The sequence below is a fragment of the Myotis daubentonii genome, chromosome 15 (genome assembly GCF_963259705.1).
Source record: "Myotis daubentonii chromosome 15, mMyoDau2.1, whole genome shotgun sequence".
In the NCBI taxonomy this organism is placed as follows: Eukaryota; Metazoa; Chordata; class Mammalia; order Chiroptera; family Vespertilionidae; genus Myotis; species Myotis daubentonii.
Window position 1 is genome coordinate 429,695 of NC_081854.1, and position 21,256 is coordinate 450,950.

The window sequence follows — 21,256 nt, forward strand, 5'->3', positions numbered from 1 at the left end:
GGAGGCTGAGGGCTAAGCACAGTCACTGTGGCTCAGGGGCTGGGCTCTGACCTATGAACCAGGAGGTGAAGGTTCCATCCCCGGTCAGGGCATGTGCCCGGGTTGCAGGCTCCAACCCCAGTCGGGCAGGAGGCGGGCGAGCAATGGTTCTCTCTCACCGTGGATGTTTCCATAGGACTCCCTCTCACTTCGTCTCTGATATCAATATATTTTAAAAATAAAAGATAATCACAGTCACTATGGAACCATAATTAATGAGCAGACATCAGGGTCCCCAGGGCCTGGTGTCTCCTGGGAGGGAGGCCGCCCTGGAGGAGGAGGAGCCTGGGAAGGTGTGTGAGGGGTGGACTGTGAGGGTCTCAGAAAGACTAACTGTATCGTTTCCTCTGTCCCCATCTCGACAGGACCGCGTGACCTTTGACGACGTGGCCGTGTACTTCTCCTGGGAGGAGTGGGGGCTCCTGGATGAGGCTCAGAGACGCCTGTACCAGGAGGTGATGCTGGAGAACTTGGCCCTTGCATCCTCTCTGGGTAAGACTCTCACCGTCTCATCACTCAGCTTCAATTCCCGCTGGTTTTTACAACCAGAGTTTGGCTCGGGGCCTGGTGTGGGGCCGAGCCCCCTGGTTCCTCAGGGTACCTTCACAGCCTAGATATCCCGACCAGTTTCTATCTGCCCCATGTAAAAAAAAAAAAAAAACAAAAAAAAAGTTTCTGGCCATTGGGGCAAAAATAGGAAAATGTAAACATTTTTCATTTTTTAAAAATTTCCAGGGTGTTCAGTTGGTTGACCATCCTCCCAGGCACTGAAAGGCTCCCTGTTCGATTCTGGGTCAGGGCACATGCCCAGGTTGTGGGCTGGATGCCTGGTTGGGGAGCCTGAGGGAGGCAGCAGATCAGTGCTTCTCTCTGATATTGATGTTGCTCTCTCTCCCTTTCTCCCATCCTCTCTCTCTCTCTCTCTCTCTCAAATCAATAAAGCATGTCCCATATAATAAAAGCCTAATATGCTAATTGTCCAGTCATCCGTTCAACCAATCAAAGCATAATATGCTAATTATATGCTAAGGCCACTCACCCGCTCGCTATGACATGCACTGACCACCATGGGGCAGATGCTCCTACTCGTAGGTTAGCCTGCTGCTGGGGTCTGGCCGATTGGGACTTAGTGAGACTGAGTTAGGCTGGACACACCCTGGAGCCCTCCCTGGCTGGCGAACCTCCCACATCCCTCCCTGGCCCCGATTGTGCACCTGTGGGGTCCCTCGGCCTAGCCTGCGCCCTCTTGCAATCCAGGACCTCTCGGAGAGATGTAGGAGAGCCGGTTTGGCCTGATCCCGCAGGCCAGGCCGAGGGACCCCAGTGGTGCATGAGTTTGTGTACCGGGCCTTTAGTTTAAAAAAATAAGTGAGCAGAGGACTTGTATGCATGCATATAAGCCAAACCAATGGACACGGACAACAGGAGGATGAGAGCATGAGAGGGGGTGGGGTAGGTTGGGGGAGAATGGGGTGATGAGGACACATTTGTAATACCTTAACCAATAAAGACATTAAAAAAATAATAATAATAAAAATAAGTGAATAAAATAAAATAACGTTTCTGTCTCTAAACTTGATGTGTTCGTGTAGTTTTCCTGAGTTGTGTCTCTGTGCTCTCTTGGAGCTTGGTGAGCATCAGTGAAGCAATTATGTAGATTTCTCTGCCCAGACTTTGTTGGTTTCACTTGCTGGAAACTTATTGTGCTTCTTTGGTGATGACATGTTTCCTTGATATTTTGGGATTCCTTCCAACATTTTCTTGATGTCTCCACATTTAATGGATCAGGTACCTTTTCCTGCTTTTATACACTCCTCTTGATGTGCAAAAGTTTTCATCTTGAGTTGGTTGTCAGGTCATTAACCTTCAAGGCTGTGGCAGTTTGGGCTCTGGGAAGGAACCAGACCTGCAAGGGATGGCTAACGTTGTAGTGATTCTCCATAGCCAAGGCTGCCAGGTGAACTCACAGGTATCCATCCGGTCATGCTGAGGCTGGGTAAGGTGAGCGAGCAACCTGTGTTCCTATCCTACCAGGAACGTTTTCCATGTGACCTGTGTTTTGTTGTCATTGCCAGTGCCAAAGCTTACTTCTACTTCCCCTTCCTCACTGTTGCTACTTGGCTGAGTCGTCTATTCTACTATGTTGTTGTTGCTCCGACTTGTAGTCCATGGGAGAATCTCTGGTCTTTGTAGCTCACATATTTCTCTCAGCTCTTCTTCTATTGCTTTGCAACATTGGTCCACATGTGCCATGAGATCAGTATCTGTTTTGAAATTGGCCTTCATGGCAGCTACTCTCTTGCAGTTGTTTATTTTTCCGTTTGTGCCTCTGTTTCTAACACAGCCTAATGTCACTAGAAGGAAAGGTCCTGTGGGAACTCCTTTGCATCAGAAGTAGTTTTGTTTTTATTTTTTGAAGGTTATTTTTTTTTTAAAAAAAGTAATTCCTTATTGTTGAAAGTATTACATATGTCCCCTTATTTCTGCCTTTAACCCCCTCCAGCCCGCTCCTGTCTCCTGCCCCAGGCCCTCACCTCCCCATTGTCTGTGTCCTGGGGACATGCATATATGTATACAAGATCCTTGGTTGATTATCTCGCACCCACCCACCTAACAGAATTTGTTTTAGAACATCTCTTTTTTTTTTTAATATAGAAAATAGTTTTAATTCAGTCGAACACAGAAAACAGTGCAAAAAATTAAGCAGAAAGCATCAAAAGTCCAAATCCAGAGAGACTTAAAAAAAAAAATTATTTATTTATTTTATGGAGAATACTAATCATTAATCTGAAAGGGATTTTTTTTTTTTTTAAATCTTCACCCGAAGGTATTTCCCCACTGACTTTTAGACAGAGTGGAAGAGAGAGAAAGACACAGAGAGAAACATCATGTGAGAGAAACACATTGATTGGTTGCCTCCTAATGGGTCAACCAGGGGCCAGGCTGGGGAGGAGCCTGCAACCGAGGTACTTGTCTTTGACGGGAATCCAACCTGGGATACTCTGGTCCACAGGCCAATGCTCCATCCACTGATCCGCACCAGCTGGGCAGGGATTTTCTTTTTTTAAAAAAATACATATGTTTTTATTTCAGAGGGAGAGGGAGAGGGGGAGAGAGAAAAGCATCAATGATCTGGGAGAGAAAAAAACATGATGAGCAAATCATTGATTGGCTGCCTCCTGCACACCTCCCACTGGGAATCAAGCTCATGGTAGACTTGAACTGTGACCTTCTGGTTAATAGATGGACGCTCAACCTTTGAGCCATGCGGGCTCAGCCATGGGGACTTTGAAACAAATTTCAAGAGGAACAAAAAAGCTACTTGTTAATATTCCTACCTGAGTTAGTCAATCTGATAATCATACATCTCCAAATCTGGAGATCTCTGAACTTGAAAAGAGACTTTCCTCCCTACTCACAAATCCCTTCTCAGCGTGGCTGAGGAATGGGTGTCTGGCCTATCCATCACAATTTCAGTGTTTGACCTCCTTCCATTGCCTTATATTAATCCAGCGATTTTATTTTTATTTTTTAATATATTTTTGTTTTTTTCAGAGAAGAAAGGGGAGGGAGAGAGAGGTAGAAACATCAATGATGAGAGAATTATTGATCTGCTGCCTCCTGCACCCCCCACCCTACTGGGAATCGACCCCACAACCCATGACCGGAATCAAACCCAGGAGACTCTTCAGTCTATAAGCCAATGCTCTATCCACTGAGCCAAACCTGACTAGGGCAATCCAGGGATTTTAAACCTTTTCCATCTCATGGCACACATAAACTAATTACAGAAATTCTGAGGGGCAGCAAAAAATTTATGTTTTGTCCATCTGACCAAAAATTAGCTACAATAGATGTGAATATCTTTTTTTGTGTTACACCCTATTCTTTTTTTAAAAAAAATATATTTTATTGATTTTTTACAGAGAGGAAGGGAGAGAGACAGAGAGTCAGAAACATCGATGAGAGAGAAACATCGATCAGCCACCTCCTGCACATCCCCCACCGGGGATATGCCCGCAACCCAGGTACATGCCCTTGACCAGAATCGAACCTGGGACCCTTCAGTCCGCAGGCCGACGCTCTATCCACTGAGCCAAACAGGTTTCGGCTACACCCTATTCTTATATCCTTCCTCTGGTAAGTCCTCTCCCATTCTTTTGCCTTAGAAGATGCCCAGTAGCAACTTCCCCCACCAGGTTTTACCTCCTTTCATCTAAAAGCAAGCCATAGCCCTAACCGGTTTGGCTCAGTGGATAGACCATCGCCCTGCGGACTGAAGGGTCCCGGGTTTGATTCCAGTCAAGGGCACGCACCCTGGTTGCAGGCACATCCCCAGTGGGGGTTGTGCAGGAGGCGGCTGATCGATGTTTCTCTCTCATTGATGTTTCTGACTATTCCTCTCTCTTCCTCTCTGTAAAAAAACTAATAAAATATGTTTTTAAAAATAAAAAGCAAGCCATACACTCAGTTCTCGATGTGACGAATGCACGTTTGTGATGGTGGTGCTCCATCCTCAGAGTCAGCCTGCACTTCACCAGCATTTATTTGTGATCAGGTGGCTGCTGTGGAGCAGAGGATGCAGACGCACCCTGTGAACAGAGTGCTTCTGGAGGAGGGTCACCGTCCAGCCCCTCCAAGGCGGCTGTGTCTTCCCTGAAGACCCACTTCTGTGAGAGCTGTGGTCCCGTCTTGAGCGACATATTCCAGTTGGCCGAGCCCCAAGGAACACCACACAGCCAGCACGTGGTCTGGTGTGGGGAATGTAGGAAGGAATTCTATTTGGATGCCAACCTCCAAACACACGGGAAAGAGAGAAAAGCTTCTTTCACCTGCAGAGAATGTAAGACAGGCTTCGGTCTGAGAGACACACGTGCTCAGGACCAAGATGTTCGCACTGCAAAACAGTGTTTTATGTGCAGTGCATGTGGGAAAACATTCAGGGATCAGTCCTCATTCGCTGTTCACCAGAGAGTGCATATAGGTAAAAGCCTTCACGTGTGTGGCCAGTGTGGCCAGTCTTTTAGGCGAACCTCAACCCTCAATCAGCATCGAAGATTTCACTGTGGCCCAAGGAAGTACAAGTGCGGCAAATGTGGGAAGTCCTTTCACCCAAAATCTGTGCTCATTTATCCCTGGAGAAGTCACGCTGGGGAAAAATGTGACTTGTGCCGTGAATGTGCACCAACTTTTAGCGAGAGATGCATCCTCATTCGACAACGGACCGTTCACTCTGGAGAAAGGCGTTACGAGTGCACGCAGTGTGGGGAGTCCTTTAGAAGAAAATTTTACCTCATTCTGCATTGGAGAGTTCACACTGGGGAAAGGCCCCATGAATGCCGTGAGTGTGGGAAATCTTTCACCAGGCGATCAGTCCTTACACTACACCGGAGAGTGCACACAGGAGAAAGGCCTTTCCGGTGCAGCAAATGTAGGAGATCCTTTATCGGTAGTTCCATACTCATTCTGCACCAGAGAGTACACACAGGAAAAAGGCCTTATGAGTGCAGCGAATGTTGGAAATCCTTTAGCCAACAGTCTTCCCTCAGTCGGCACCAGGTAATTCACAGTGGAAGACAGTCTTATGAATGTAGTGAATGTGGGAAAGCTTTTATCTCTTACCGAGGCCTTAGTCATCATCTGAGAGTTCACTCTGGAAAAAGGCCTTATCAGTGCAGTGATTGTGACAAATCTTTCACCTCACAATTGGGCCTGCGTTACCACCTGAGAGTTCACACTGGAAAAAGACTGTATCAGTGCCGTGAATGTGGGAAATCTTTCTTATATGGTTCCTACCTCAGTATTCATCAGAGAGTGCACACAGGAGAAAGACCTTATCAGTGCAGTGAATGTGGTAAATCCTTTCTCCGAAGACATCACTTTCTTACACACCAGAGAATTCACACAGGAGAAAGGCCTTATCAGTGCAGCGAATGTGGGAAGTCTTTTACATCTGGTAACAACCTAAGTAATCATCAGAGAATACACACAAAAGAAAGACCTTATCAGTGCAATGAATGTGGTAAATCCTTTCTCCGAAGACATCACTTTCTTGCCCACCAGAGAATTCACACGAAAGAAAGACCTCATCAGTGCAATGAATGTGGGAAATCTTTTATCCTAAGACAGCACCTCCTTGTACACCAGAGAGTTCATGCAGGTCAAAGGCCTTATCAGTGCAGTGAATGTGGGAAATCGTATTGTTCAAAGTTCACCCTCATTCAACATCAGCGAGTTCACACAGGAGAAAGGCCCTATGAGTGCAGTGAATGTGGGAAACGTTTCACCTCAAGCTCTGTCTTTAACTATCATAAGAAAGTTCACTCTGGAGAAAGGCCTTATCAGTGCAGCGACTGTGGGAAATCTTTTTTCTCAAGTTCCAACCTCAATACTCATCAGAGAGCACACACAGGAGAAAGACCCTATGAGTGTAGCGACTGTGGGAAGTCCTTTTTCCGAAGATCCCACCTCCGTACACACCAGAGAGTTCACACAGGAGAGAGGCATCAGTGCGATGAATGTGGGAAATCTTTTGCATCCGCTTTCAATCTCAGAAATCATCAGAGGGATCACACAGGAGAAAAGCCCTATGCGTGCACTGTTTGTGGGATCTCTTTCACCACCCAGAGGAAGCTTCGCTATCATCGTGGAGTTCACACCGGAGAAGGGCCCTATGAGTGCTGTGAATGTGGGAAATCTTTTACCTCTCCTTATGCCCTCCATGACCACGAGAGACTTCATACAGACAAAAAACCTTACGAATGCACTAAATGTGGGAAGTCGTTCAGAGCGAATTCTCACCTCATTGAACACTGGAGAGTTCACACTGGAGAAAAGCCTCATCAATGTGGAGAATGTGGGAAGTCTTTTTCATCGGGCTCTGGCCTCCGTTATCATCAGAGTGTTCACAGCAGGTTGAGACCTCATGAGTGTAGTGAATGTGGGAAGTCTTTTATGCAGAGACGTCATCTTCTTGCACACCGACGGGTTCACACAAAATAAGGGCCTTATGATTGCAGTGAATGTTGCAAAAACTTTAAGGATTGTTCCCAGTCCAGTGAACACTGGAGCATTCACACTGGAGGTAGGCGTTTCAAAAAGGGGGGAACATTTTTCAGCCATAATTTTTACCTTTTTATTTTATATATTTTTTTAATCCTCACTGGAGGATATTTTTCCATTGATTTTTAGAGAGAGTGGAAGAGAGAAGCAAAGAGAAAATCAATGTGAGAGAAACACATCAGTTGGTTGCCTACTACATGAGCCCTAACCAGGCCAGGCCAGGGAGGAGCCTGCAACCGAGGTACATGACCTTGACCTGAATTGAACCCAGGACAATTTGGTTCACAGGCCGTCGCTCTACCCACCGAGCCAAACTGGTAGGGCGAAAATAAGAGTTTTGTGTATGCCTGTAGCAATGATCACCCCAAGGCCATTATAAGTTAAAAGAAAATTGTCTAGGGATGTGGCTCTTGTGATCCATCCAGCACTCCTGAGTGAAGTAAAAATATCCTTTGTAACTAGCCAATATTTTTTGCCACTGAGGCAACACCCTCAGATGGCAATATGAGAAATACGGTGGTGTCCATATAAGATTACCAAACCTATATCTTTTTAAAATATATAAATACATTTTTTGTATTCATTTCAGAGAGGAAGGGAGAGGAAGATAGAAACATCAATGATGAGGGAGAATCATCAATTGGCTGCCTTCTGCACACCCCACACTGGGGATGACCCCAGAACTCGGTCATGTGCCCTGACTGGGAATCAAACCATTATCTCCTGATTCATAGGTCTACACCAGGGGTGGGCAAACTTTTTGACTTGAGGGCCACAATGGATTCTTAAACTGGACTGGAGGGCCGGGACAAAAGCATGGATGGAGTGTTTGTGTGAACTAATATAAATTCAAAGTAAACATCATTACATAAAAGAGTATGGTCTTTTCTTTTTTTTTTTAGTTTTATTCATTTCAAACGGGCCGAATCTGGCCCACAGGCTGTAGTTTGCCCACGGCTGGTCTACACTGAACCACTGAGCAACACCAGCAGGGCATTAAACCTATTAATACAAAAGTTTTTAAATACTTCAATAAGGTGTAGCTTACGTGTAATAAACTGTACATATGTAAATTGTATTTGATAAATCTTGACATTCATGTGAAACCGAAAACACCACTGCAATTATGGTAATGATTTAAATTTCGGTGTATTTTTGGCTTATGTCCTTTTATAATCTCTCCCTGCTCTTCACAGCCCTCCAAATAATTTGGTTTACTTTCCTTTAGTATAGATACCTTTGTATTTTCTATAATTTATATGATGGCAATCATTGAATGTTTACTTTTTTTTTCTGGTTTCCTTTATGTTGTATTATTACTTAGAGATTCATCTATGATATATTTGCCTCAACTCCCCCCCCACCCACCCCCCACCCTTGGATGTGCCACAATGGGTTTAGCCATTCATCTCTTTATGGACAGTTGGATCATTTCCATTTAAAAATATGTTATTGATTTTAGAGAGAGGGTAAAAAAAACCATTAGTGTGAGAGTGATACATCAGTTGGCTGCTTCCTGTAAGTCCCCTACTTGGGATCTAATGCACAATATTTTGTTGCACAGGAGGTTGTCAAACCAACTGAGCCACACTGGCCATGGCATATTCTACTTCTTTATGCATTCACTGGTTTATTCTTGTATGTGCCCTTACTAGGGATTGAACCCTCAACCTTGGTGTGTTGTGATGGTGCTCCAACCAACTGAACTCCCCAGCCTGGCCTCTTAAGTATTTTCAACAATTTTGTGCTGTGCACAATATAATGGAAACATACACCATACACTTTGGTTTTTGTTGTTGTTGTTAATCCTCGCCCGAGGATATTTTTTCCATTGATTTTTAGAGAGAATGGAAGGAATTAGGGAGAGGGGGTGTGTGAGTAAGAAACATCAGTGTGATAGAGACACATTGATTGGTTGCCTCCCGCAAGCACCCCAAACCAGAGCTGGGGATTGAACCTGCAACCCAGGTACATGCCCTTGACCAGGAATTGAACCCATGACATTTTGGTTGGAGAGCGGAGCATGAGAGAGATTTTCTGGGAGCCGTGCACACTGGTCAGCAATGGTGCCCTCAGCACAAATGCGAGAGAGTGGACTTGACTCCAGCTCTGATCCAGCTGTGGAATGACAGAAATGACTTTGGGGAAGGAGGGAGGACAGAGACACGCTCAGGATCCAGGGAGGGATGTGAGGGTCTTACTCGTGGATGCAGTAAATGCAAAGTTCTCCCACATCCCATCACGGTACATGAACCTCAGCCTCACCCAGGAGGCCCCACTCCAGGGAGAAGGTAATGGCCATGGTCTCCAATGTCATACTCCATCATTATAGGGGTGGTTTATTCTATAGTAGCTTCTCTCCTAACACCAGAATGATGTCCCTTCCTCTCCCAAACATCCCCACATCCATTCTCTGGTAACCCTGTTCCCTGTCACCCCACCTCAAAGAAAACCACAGGTCCTAGTGCTCGCTCTCAACCCACGGCCACAATGGTCACTGACTGCACAAAAGAACAAAGCAGGCATCCGGACCTGATGCGAGGCCCAGTATTCTTTTTAAAAAAATAAATATTTTTATTTATTTTAGAGAGGGAGGGAGAGAAAGGTAGAAAACATCAGTGATGAGAAAGGATCATTAATTGGCTGCCTCCTGTCTGCCCCTTACTGGGGATTGTGCCCACAACCTGTGCATGTCCCCTTGACCGGAATCGAACCTGGGACCCTTCAGTCCCCAGGCCGATGCTCTATCCACTGAGCCACACCGGCTATGGTGGGGCTTGATACTCTGTTACTAGGAAAACCAATATACAAACAACAGGCTTCCCTGTCATTTTGCTTTAATAACGCCTATGCCTCCAGGACCATTTCAGGTCCCCTCCCTCCTCAGAAGCCGTGGACGCCAGCTGGGTTATCCTCGATGCCCAGCCGCACCCCGGTGCCCAAGCTAGATCTGCACTCGGGCATCCAACGTCCGCTTCCTGATTCACAGTTAGCATTACCATCATGGTTAGGATTCCGGATACTGTTACTCAGAGTTCCCCCTCTCCACACACTGCCCACCACCTTTTGTAAACTGTCCATCTGACAGAGGTCCAGAATGGTGTGTCCAGCTGCCCACTGAGGAATTGCACTCCTTTGTTCTCTGGAACATCTCACACGCTGAATATGTCTAGAAGAAAAACTGCTGCCCTAACCGGTTTGGCTCAGTGGATAGAGCGTCAGCCTGCAGACTGAAGGGTCCCAGGTTCAATTCTGGTTCAAGGGCATGTACCTGGGTTGCAGGCACATCCTCAGTGGAGGGTGTGCAGGAGGCAGCTGATCGATGTTTCTCTCTCATCCAATGTTTCTAACTCTATCCCTCTCCCTCTCTGAAATCAATAAAAATATATTAAATAAAATTGAGCTAATCTTCCATTTCACCAGCAACAAATGAAAACACCCAGACACACACATGAAAATATCCACAGCACAATTTCCTTGCGATGTTAACAGTGTGAGGTTTAGCTGCAAACTGACTGGCATTCTCTCCTTTGTTAGCGGCCTGAGAGACACACTGTCATGCTGATGTATCGATATGAATGTGTTGTCTAGTCAAGAACTGAAGTTTTGTACAAAAACAAGCCATTTTTTCTAAGAACAACTTGGTAGAGAAATGAGTTGTTTGATATTGGAGACATTCTAGATCCAAGTCTTTTGTTTGTTTGTTTTTTTAAATATTTTTTATTGCTTTCAGAGAGGGAGGGAGGGAGAGAAACGTCAATGAGAGAGAATCATCGATTGGCTGCCTCCTGCACACCCCACACTGGGGATCAAGCCCGCAACCCAGGCATGTGCCCTGAGCAGGAATTGAACCGTGACCTCCTGGTTCATAGGTCGATGCTCAACCACTGAGCCACACCTGCCGGGCTAGAACCAAGGTTTTGAAACCTGACAACGAATGGGTCCGGGCTGCCTGTCACTACCTGAGCCAATTAAGCAGAGACAGGGTGAATTCCTATGCTAGGGTTTCTCCCAATACCGCTGGCATTATGGGAGAGTAGCGCATCATCCCTAAAATCTGTTCTACCCCCTCCCGCCCCCACCATAAGCCACCTGCTAATATTGGGTAGGAATACAAATTACATGGGACAGTAGGAATTACAGGCCTGGGGAAGTAGGCACCGTATACTGGATATACCTAGGTCCCAGGTAACCAGGGCTGGGTACTAAAGGGCAGGCACCTCTGGGACTCCGTTGTTTCTGCAATAAGGTTGTAAAACTTGCCGTGATGATAAACAGTTCTCAGAAAAGGAGAATGGACGGCATTTTGAGATCACCTCCCATATCCCCAGGCATACAACTCTCAGCCACGTTAAAATGTGCTTTTTCTAATCAGAACCATCATGGTTAACAGACACGAAAAATATTTCCTATAACCATAGCTCGTCGACACTGTTCCATTTCTGCCCCTAACAGTTTGACTGTATTCCGTAACAAGTAATTTTTACTTCTTAATGCCTTCGCCTTCATCAACCATTTTCTCAACCAGCTTGACCTCTGGCATCCCTCAAAATGACCTCTTGCATCTACAAGTATGTTTCTGATGTGCTCAGTCAAATATTTCGACTTTTGTATTCAATTGTTGATACACATGTAGGGCCTTCTTTTTTTGTTGTTGTTAATATGTTTTTATTGATTTCAAAGAGGAAAGAAGAGGGAGAGAGAGAAACATCACTAATGAGAGAGAATCAATGATCAGCTGCCCTTTGCAAACCCCCAGCCCACATTGCCCACGTTGCCTGTCATCTGTAACCATTATACCCAATCCATGTTTCTTTCCCACAGTTTCTCTCTCACTCCCTCTCCCTATCTCTCTCTAAAATAAATAAAAACATACCCTCAGGTAAGTATGAAAGTAATAAGAACTATCCTATCTAATAAAAGCTTAATATGCTAATTGGCAGAATGTTTTGACCATTTAACCAGTCGCTATGATGCACACTGACCACCAGGGGACAGACGCTTGGACTGGTAGTTTATCTTGCTGCTAGTCTGGCTGCTGGGGACTGGGCGAGATGGACCAGACACGCCCTGGAGGCCTCCCACAGTCCCTCTCTGGGCCAATCTCCCATGGTCCCTCCCCAGCCAGCGGGCCCCAACCAATGCAGATCAGGACTGGGCAAGAAAGGCCAGACATGCCCTGGAGCCAACCTCCCACAGTGCCTCCCTGGCCTCTAAAATATTTCTTCTAGTCCTGACCCGTTTGGTTCAGTGGATAGAGCGTCGGCCTGCGGACTGAAGGGTCCCAGGTTCGATTCCGGTCAATGGCATGTACCTTGGTTGCGGGTGCATCCCCAGTGGGGAATGTGCAGGAGGCAGCTGATCCATGTTTATCCCTGATCAATGTTTCTAACTCTCTATCCCTCTCTCTTCCTCTCTGTAAAAACTCAATAATATATATATATATATATTTTAAAAAAGGGTACATTTAAAAAATAATAAAATATTTCTTCTAATTAAATTCCTTTCAATATACACGAATCCGTGCACAATAAAATGAACAATAAAATGATGGGCATACTACTTTCCCAGGATTCCTCCAATTGCAAACCTTCTAGGAGGCTAGTAAGCCGAAGTCCTTCAGTGCAGCCTCTGGAACCCTGCGGACTACATTACCCAGAAGGCTGTGGCTCGAGCAGAGCCAGTAGCAGGTCAGATGTAGGCATATGTTTGAAGATTTCATCCCCGGGGGGCGGGACTTCCGGTGTCCTCTGCTCGGGGCACTCCCACTTCCCCCCTCCCCCCCTGTACCGCTATCCTTTCGCACTGAGGTGAGAGGAATCCAGACTTATCCGCCAAGGGCGCCTCCCGCCTGGGCGCGAGGATGGGGGTGCGGCTCAGCGCCGGCGCCCCGGTCAAGCCCGAAGGACCTGGGACGAGGGGAGACGCCGCCTCGCCCGCCGCCCGCTGCCCTCGTCCGCCCCGCCCTCAGAGTCCGCGGGCGGCGACCGCGCCCGGGCGCCCGGCTGAGGTGAGTGCGTGTCTCCAGGGCCTCCCGCAGGTCCGTGCCCAGGCAAAAGGGGTTTGGGTATGGTTGGGGCAGAAGTCCGTGTTTGGGGTTCGAGCTATTCGTTATGAGGAATAAATTATGAGGAATATCAGTCACGCTCTGTCCGCCGGGGTGGGTTTGTTTGGATGTAAGAAAGCACCGTCCGGCCCTGGCCGGTGTGGCTCAATGGATAGAGCGTCAGCCTGTGGACTGAAGGGTCCCGGGTTCGATTCCCGTCAAGGGCACTTGCCTGGCTTGCAGGCTCGATCCCCAGTAGGGGGCGCACAGGAGGCAGCTGATCGGTAGTTCTCTCCTCATTGATGTTTCTCTCCCTCTCTGAAATCAGTAAAAATATGTTTAAATTTAAAAAAAAAAAAAAAGCAGCACAGTATGCGGGCCAGCGTGTCTCAGGGGTTGAACGGCCACCTTTGTAGGAACCAGGAGTTTCGGGTTCGATTCCCGGTCAGGGCACCTGCCCGGGTTGCGGGCTTGATCCCCAGTAGGCGGCGTGCAGGGGGCAGCCCATCCATGATTCTCTCTCTCCCTCTCCCTTCCTCTCTGAAAAGTATGTTGAAAAAAGAAAGCACAACCCTGGCCGGTGTGGCTCAGTGGATAGAGCATCGGCCTGAGGACTGAAGGGTCCCGGGTTCGATTCCGGTCAAGGGCACAGGCGCAGGTTGCAGGCTCCATCCCCAGTGGGGGACGTGCTGGAGGCAGCCGATCCATGATCCTCTCTCATCATGATGTTTCTGTCTCTTAGCCCTCTCCCTTCCTCTCCGAAATCAATTAAAAAATATATTTTAAAAAATTTAAAAAACGAAAGCACAGTCCGACCCGGCTGGGACTTGTCCGCGGGACCTGGACGTGTGGCCCACCCTCCCCACTGGGCCGCTGCCCCTTGTCATGGAACAACGAGCAACCCCTGGAGGACAGGGAGCCGGGGCGTCCCAGGTGCCCCCTGGCCTCTGCGGACCCCACATGCCTGTGATCGCTAACCATTTTACCCAGTCTTTTTATAAAAAATATATTTTATTGATTTTTTAATATATTTTATTGATTTTTTCACAGAGAGGAAGGGAGAGGGATAGAGAGTTATTAACATCGATGAGAGAGAATCATCGATCAGCTGCCTCCTGCACGCCCCCCACTGGGGATGTGCCCGCAACCCAGGTACATGCCCCTGACCGGAATCGAACCCGGGACCCTTCAGTCTGCAGGCCGACGCTCTATCCACTGAGCCAATCCTGTTAGGACTTACCCATTCTTTTTAAAAAAATATTATCATTGACAGCATCTTAATTTCTTTAAAAAAAAATATTTCTTTATTGATTTCAGAGAGGAAGGGAGGAGAGAGAGATAGAAACATCAAGGATGAGAGAGAACCATTGATCGGCTGCCTCCCGCACACCCAGGCATGTGCCCTTGGCCGAAATCGAACCCGGGACCCTTCAGTCCGCAGGCTGACGCTCTATCCACTGAGCCACACCATCCAGGGCCGTTTTACCCATTCTTATTGCTTTTGCCCACTTCCTTATGTGATCTTTGTCCTTGCACCGCATTCAAGCAGCTGGCTTATGGGGGAAGGAGTGGGGGTGCAGAGTAGATTTTTGTGGGTGACCTGCTGCTCTCCCCCCCTGCCTGCACTGTTGGAATAACCGCTCCTGGAGGATTCAACCCTGTCTCTGCTGAATTGGCCCAAGCAGTGACAGGCCGCCTGGACCCATTGGTTGTCCTGTTTCACTTCTGGTGCCTGATGGTGATGTGAAGGGGGAGGGGGGGGAGCTGCAGGGAGGACTTCCGAGCCTCACTCTGGCGGCTCCTGGCTGGGCGCCCCTCAGGGTGGGAGTGTGGCTGATGGTGTTGAACTTGTGAGTCACTTAGGGCGCCCTGAGCACGGACACGGGTGAGCGGGGAGAGGTGTCTGTGACGCGGGGCTGGGGGTGGAACAGGGGCCTGGGGGTGTTAGGGAGGCAGTAGATGCAGAACGGGGTGCCTGCGAGGGGGTGGTGTGAGCCGATGGCGCCCAGGCCCTGGTGTGGGGACCCAGTGGAGCAGCGCCCCCCTCTGGCTGCGTCCGGCAGGGAATTGCTTTGCAGGCGGGAGGGGCCCCTAGGCCTGGCCCACAGCTCGGGTGGCATCTGCGTGTCCCCGCTGCCCTTGCTGAGGGCTAAACACAGTCACTATGGAACCCTAATCGGTGAGCAGACATCAGGGTCCCCAGGGCCTGGTGTCTCCTGGGAGGGAGGCCGCCCTGGAGGAGGAGGAGGAGCCGTGGGAAGGTGTGTGAGGGCTGGACGGGGAGCGTCTCAGAAAGACCAAGTGTGTGGAGAGCGGCTACAGCGTTTGGGCAGGTTCAAGCCTCGGACTAATGAGAGGGCACGGTCCTCTCGTAGCCAAGCCACGTGCAAGTCCCGGCGTGGCGGGCACAGCTCCTCCCAGCACAGGTACAGCCAAAGGCTACGGTTGTGAGCTTGACCTTGTGGTCCGAACCTGTGGTCCTAGGTGGCCGAGTGATAGGGGCTGCGGGAGGTGCAGCAAGTTCTGCAAAAAGAAAGCTTGATAAGAGTTCAGGTGCCTGTCATTGAGTAGAGGCGAGAACATGGTAGACATCTTGGGCACGCCCTCGCTTTGCCTCGTGGACCTGTCTATAAAATAAAGACTCCAGCCGAAACCGGTTTGGCTCAGTGGATAGAGCATCGGCCTGCGGACTGAAAGGTCCCAGGTTCGATTCCGGTCAAGGGCGTGTACCTGGGTTGCGGGCACATCCCCAGTAGGAGATGTGCAGGAGGCGGCTGGTCGATGTTTCTAACTCTCTATCTCTCTCCCTTCCTCTCTGTAAAAATTCAATAAAATATATTTAAAAAAAAAAAAAAAAAAGACTCTGCTTGCAGGCCGAGGTGCTGTCTCTCCATCCGAGAGCAGCGTCCCACCTAGCCCCAGCTTTATTCTCTCGTCTGTCTTTAATCCTTCACCCTGGCCGTGCTGCGTGTGGTACAAAAGTGGATGGTTTCCCCTGTCCCCGTCTCGACAGGACCCCGTGACCTTTGACGACGTGGCCGTGTACTTCTCCTGGGAGGAGTGGGGGCTCCTGGACGAGGCTCAGAGACGCCTGTACCAGGAGGTGATGCTGGAGAACTTGGCCCTTGCATCCTCTCTGGGTAAGACTCTCACCGTCTCACCGGGGACATGGACTAGGCTCTGCCCTGCCCCCCCTCCTTCCCCCAGAGGCTGATCTGTGGGCCCCACATGCTCCCTGTGGACCCCAGGCCCTGCCCTCTTCTCTCTGCTGCAGCCCCAATACCTGCTGCACTGAACTCTTCTCGTAGGGACGGGATGCCGTGAGCCTAATGCCGTTCACCAAGCTTGCCCCCTCCCTGGCCCGGGCAGTGTGCCGATCTGAATGATGGTTCTGTAGTTTAGTTGTAATTTTGATGTGGTTGTGGGGGCGGTGGGGGTGGGGGGGTTAGTACCCCATTCACCTCTGCAGCCCGCTTGGCCAGAAGCTCCATTGGTTGCGTTTTGTGTGTGCCCTGACCAAGGAAGGAACCTGTAACCTGAGTGTATCAGGGTGATGCTTTCACTAACTGAGCCACCTGGCCAGGATCTGAGTCGATTTCTTTATATATATATAAAAGCCTAACATGCAAAGTGTCCCCTTGGCAGTTCGACCACTCGCTATGACGTGCGCTGACCACCAGGGGGCGGCGCAGAATGAAAGAAGGTACTGGGCAGCAGTCGGTAGCTGCTAGGGACCCTAACCGTGCATGAATTTCGTGCACTGGGTGTCTAATCATTAATATAATGAGTTTTTGTGACAGGTTTTGAGTTAAAGTCTATTTTCTCTAGAAGTATAGCTACTTACAAGTATAGTCTACTCTCTTTTGACTTACATTTGCATAGATTATTTTTTCAATTTCTAAACTTTCAGCTTATATATTTGGTTAAAGCTTGAGTCTCGTACAGACAACATATGGTTTGAACTTTTTTTGTTTAGTTTTTTAGTCCTCATCTGAGGATAAGTTATTTTATTGATTCTAGAGAGGGGAACGCAGAGGGAGGGAGAGAGAGAGAAACATGGATTGGTTGCCTCACGATGGAATCGCCCAGTCCTGGGATCGCTCTCACAACCTGCCACCCACCTGACCGGAAATAGAACCCTTGACACTCTTACTACTGAGCCATGCTGGTCGGGGCTTAACTCGTTTTTCTAACCCATTCAGCCCCTGTGTGTGATTTGATTGAAGAGCGTTTAAGTACTTGAGGGTTGGTATCTTGTCAGGTTTTGTCTGGTTGTTTTGTAGTTCCTCCGTTCCTTTCTTTTACTCTCTTGCGATCTTCCTTTGTGAATTTATGATTTTACATAGATGTGTGCTTTATTTCCTGCACCTATGTTTTTGGTTTATCTCCTGTAGGTTTTTTGCTTTGTGATTACTATGAGGTTTACTAAAACATCTTAGAACAGTGTGGTTTAATCTGAAAAGAATCAGTCATATGCAAAAACTACCATTTTACCTTGGTTGGTGTGTCTCAGTTCTTTGGCCTTAGAGGTGTACTAATGCCCAGTAATAGCGTCCTAAACCAGATTTTAACTCTTTTCATAAAAAGCAAGCCGTAGGCTTATTTCCCGATGTGACTAGTGCACATTTGTCATGGTGTCATTCTCAGAGTCAACCTGTACTTCTCCTGATGTTATTTGCATTCAGGTTACTGCTGTGGAGCAGAGGATGCACAAGCAAACTGTGAACAGAGTGTTTCTGCAGGAGTGTCATGGGCCAGCTCCTCCAGGGCTGCTCTGTGTTTCCGCAAGACCCATTTCTGTGAGAGCTGTGGTCCAGTCTTGAGAGAGATAGTCCATTTTCCTGAGGACAAAGGAACTCCACACAGCCAGAACGTGGTCAGGTGTGGGGTATATAGGACACAATTTCATTTTAGAGCAAACCTCCAAAAACACCAAAAAAAGAGAAAAAATTATTTCGCCTGGCAAGAATATAAGAAACTGTTCAGGCCCAGGTGGACACGTGCTCAGGACCAAGATGTTCGCACCGCAAGACCGTGTTTTATGTGCAGTGCATGTGGGAAAACATTCGGGGATCAGTCCTCATTCGCTGTTCACCAGAGAGTGCATCCAGGTAAAAGCCTTCCCGTGTGTGGCCAGTCTTTTAGGTGAACCTCAACCCTCAGTCAGCATCGAAGATTTCACTGTGGCCCAAGGCAGTACAAGTGCGGCAAATGTGGGAAGTCCTTTCACCCAAAATCTGTGCTCATTTATCCCTGGAGAAGTCACGCTGGGGAGAAATGTGACTTGTGCCGTGAATGTGCGCCATCTTTTAGCCGGAGATGCATCCTCATTCGACAACGGACCGTTCACTCTGGAGAAAGGCGTTACGAGTGCACGCAGTGTGGGGAGTCCTTTAGAAGAAAATTTTACCTCATTCTGCATTGGAGAGTTCACACTGGAGAAAGGCCCCATGAATGCCGTGAGTGTGGGAAATCTTTCACCAGGCGATCAGTCCTTACTCTACACCGGAGAGTGCACACGGGAGAAAGGCCTTTCCGGTGCAGCAAATGCAGGAGAACCTTTCCCGGTAGTTCCATACTCATTCTGCACCAGAGAGCACACACAGGAAAAAGGCCTTATGAGTGCAGCGAATGTTGGAAATCCTTTCACCAACAGTCTTCCCTCAGTCGGCACCAGGTAATTCACAGTGGAAGACAGTCTTATGAATGTAGTGAATGTGGGAAAGCTTTTTCATCTGTCTTCATCCTCAGTCATCATCAGAGAGTCCACAGAAAAGAAAGACCTCATCAGTGCCGTGAGTGTGGGAAATCTTTTATCCTAAGACAACAACTTCGTATACACCAGAGGGTTCACACGGGAGAAAGGCCTTACCAGTGTAGCGAATGTGGGAAGTGTTTTATTGCCAACCATACCTTTAACTACCACAAGAAAATTCACACTGGAGAAAGGCCTTATCAGTGCCGTGAATGTGGGAAGTCTTTTATTTCAAAGTCCAACCTCATGCAACATCGGAGAACACACACAGGAGAAAGACCCTTTGCGTGCAGCGACGGTGGGAAATGCTTTTTCCGAGGCCACCGACTTCGCACCCACAAGCAAGTTCACACAGGAGAGAGGCATCGGTGCGATGAATGTGAGAAATCTTTTTCATCCAGTTTTAATCTCAGAAATCATCAGAGGGATCACACAGGAGAAAAGCCGTATGCGTGCACTGTATGTGGGAGCTCTTTCACCACCAGAGGAAGTTTCGCTATCATCGGGCAGTGCACACTGGAGATGGGCGCTATGAGTGCCGTGAATGTGGGAAATCTTTTACCTCTTGTTACTCCTTCCGGAATCATCAGAGAATTCATACAAGCAAAAAGTCTTATGAATGTCGAGCATGTGGCAAATCTTTTTCATCTGGCTCCGGCCTCCGTTATCATCAGAGCGTTCACACTGGGTTAAAGCCTCATGCATGCAGCGAGTGTGAGAAATCTTATCTCAAGCGTTCCGAACTCATTCAGCATCAAAGAAGTCACACAGGAGAAAGGCCTTATGTGTGCAGTGAATGTGGGAAATCCTTTATGCGGAAACCTCACCTTCGTGTACACCAACGGGTTCACGCAAGATAAAGCCTTAACGATTGCAGTGAATGTGGGAAAAGCTCTAAGGATAGTTCCCAGTCCAGTTGACAATGGAGAGCTCACACCGACCGGAGGTAGGCGTTTGAGTCCAAAAATGGGGGAAATGGGAATTTTTTGGCCATAATTCTTACCTTTCATAACACTTGAGTCTTCATATTGGAAAAAGGTCTTATGAGGGTAGTGAATGTGTTAATTGTTTTACCTGTATTTATGGAGTTTTTGATTATCTGTGAGTTCATACAGGATGTGGGCTCTATGGTGTAGCAATTGTGAAAAATATTTTACCCATGGCTTAACACTCTTTCACCCCCAGGAGATGGCTTTATGGGTACACTGAATGTGGGAAATTTCTCCCCCAAGTATTTACCTTATTATACAGTGTGAAATTCACGCTGGATAAATACCTCCTATGTGTAAGGAATGTGCAATTTTCTTGTTCCATATAATGATCCTGGAAGAAGCCATGAGACGCCATCTGTCTGCATTCAGTCTCATATTTTTCATTGTCACAGGTGGGAGATTAAGTTTCAGTCATGTGGGAAGCATGTATATCTGTGTGTGCTTCCTAACTTCCCAGGGCTCTTTGCCATTTTCTTCCCTTTTTTTTTCTTTAATATATATTTTTATTGACTTCAGAGAGGAAAAGAGAGGGAGAGAGATAGCAACATCAACGATAAGAGAGAATCATCATTGATCGGCTACCTCCTGCACACCCCCCACTGGGGATCTAGCCCAAAACCTGGGCATGTGCCCTTGACTGGACTCGAACCCAGGATCCTTCAGTCCTCAGGCTGACGCTCTATCCACTGAGCCAGACCCGCGAGGGTGCCATTTTCTTTTGTTAAAGCCATTTACTCTACCACATGGCAGGTTCCCACCGTTTGTGCCCGTTACCATCCACACGTGCTCAGGGCAGCTGACCTCTATTCTCTCATTTATTACAGAAAATTAGGGGTAACCTGAGCTCTTCGGAGTTCACATTGGACAGGAACCCAAACCTTTGCTGACAGAAAATTTCATGAGTCTGGCTGGAGGGCCATGTTCTCCCATGAGTTTTTTCCAGCTCCCGGGTCACCAACCTGAACTTGCTGCGCATTGCTTTGGATTGTACAATACTGTACAATTCCGTACCGTATAAGTTCTCTTACACACTGGGTGTTCTGTTTACTGTGTGGGGTATTTTTTAAAATATATTTTTATTGATTTCAGAGAGGAAGACTGAGGGAGAGAGAGAGAGAGAAACATCAGTGATGAGAGAGAATCACTGATCAGCCGCTTCCTGCACCCCCCCCCCCAAAAACTGGGGATCAAGCCCGCACCCTGGGCATGTGCCCTGACCGGGAATCAAACCATGACCTCCTGGTTCATCGGTCGACACTCAACCACGGAGCCACGCCGGCCGAGCCTGTGGGGCATTTTATAAACATTGTGGCTCCACCGGCGTGAAGGGTGAGCGTTTTTATGGGCCGATCCCACGTTGTG

General features: G+C 47.9%; 2 protein-coding genes across 5 annotated transcripts in view; one reads left to right on the forward strand and one right to left on the reverse strand.

Annotated features, from left to right (window-relative positions):
• LOC132216409 (zinc finger protein 345-like) overlaps window positions 1–20,226 on the forward strand; it is a 41,286-nt gene extending 21,060 nt beyond the window's left edge. For 2 of the 4 annotated variants that reach the window (XM_059665555.1, XM_059665554.1), the window contains exons 2-3: window positions 405–531; window positions 4,598–7,966. In XM_059665555.1, coding sequence (XP_059521538.1) covers window positions 405–531; window positions 4,598–7,041 — 2,571 coding nt within the window. In that variant the 3' untranslated portion in view covers window positions 7,042–7,966. Of the gene's footprint in view, window positions 1–404; window positions 532–4,597; window positions 7,967–12,927; window positions 13,112–16,160; window positions 16,288–17,832 lie in introns of those variants that run through there. The other 2 variants (XM_059665556.1, XM_059665557.1) reach the window with 2 other exon arrangements.
• The window catches only part of ZNF544 (zinc finger protein 544), a 276,321-nt gene that overhangs the window by 225,461 nt on the left and 29,604 nt on the right, over window positions 1–21,256 (reverse strand). The gene's annotated exons all lie outside the window — the stretch shown is intronic.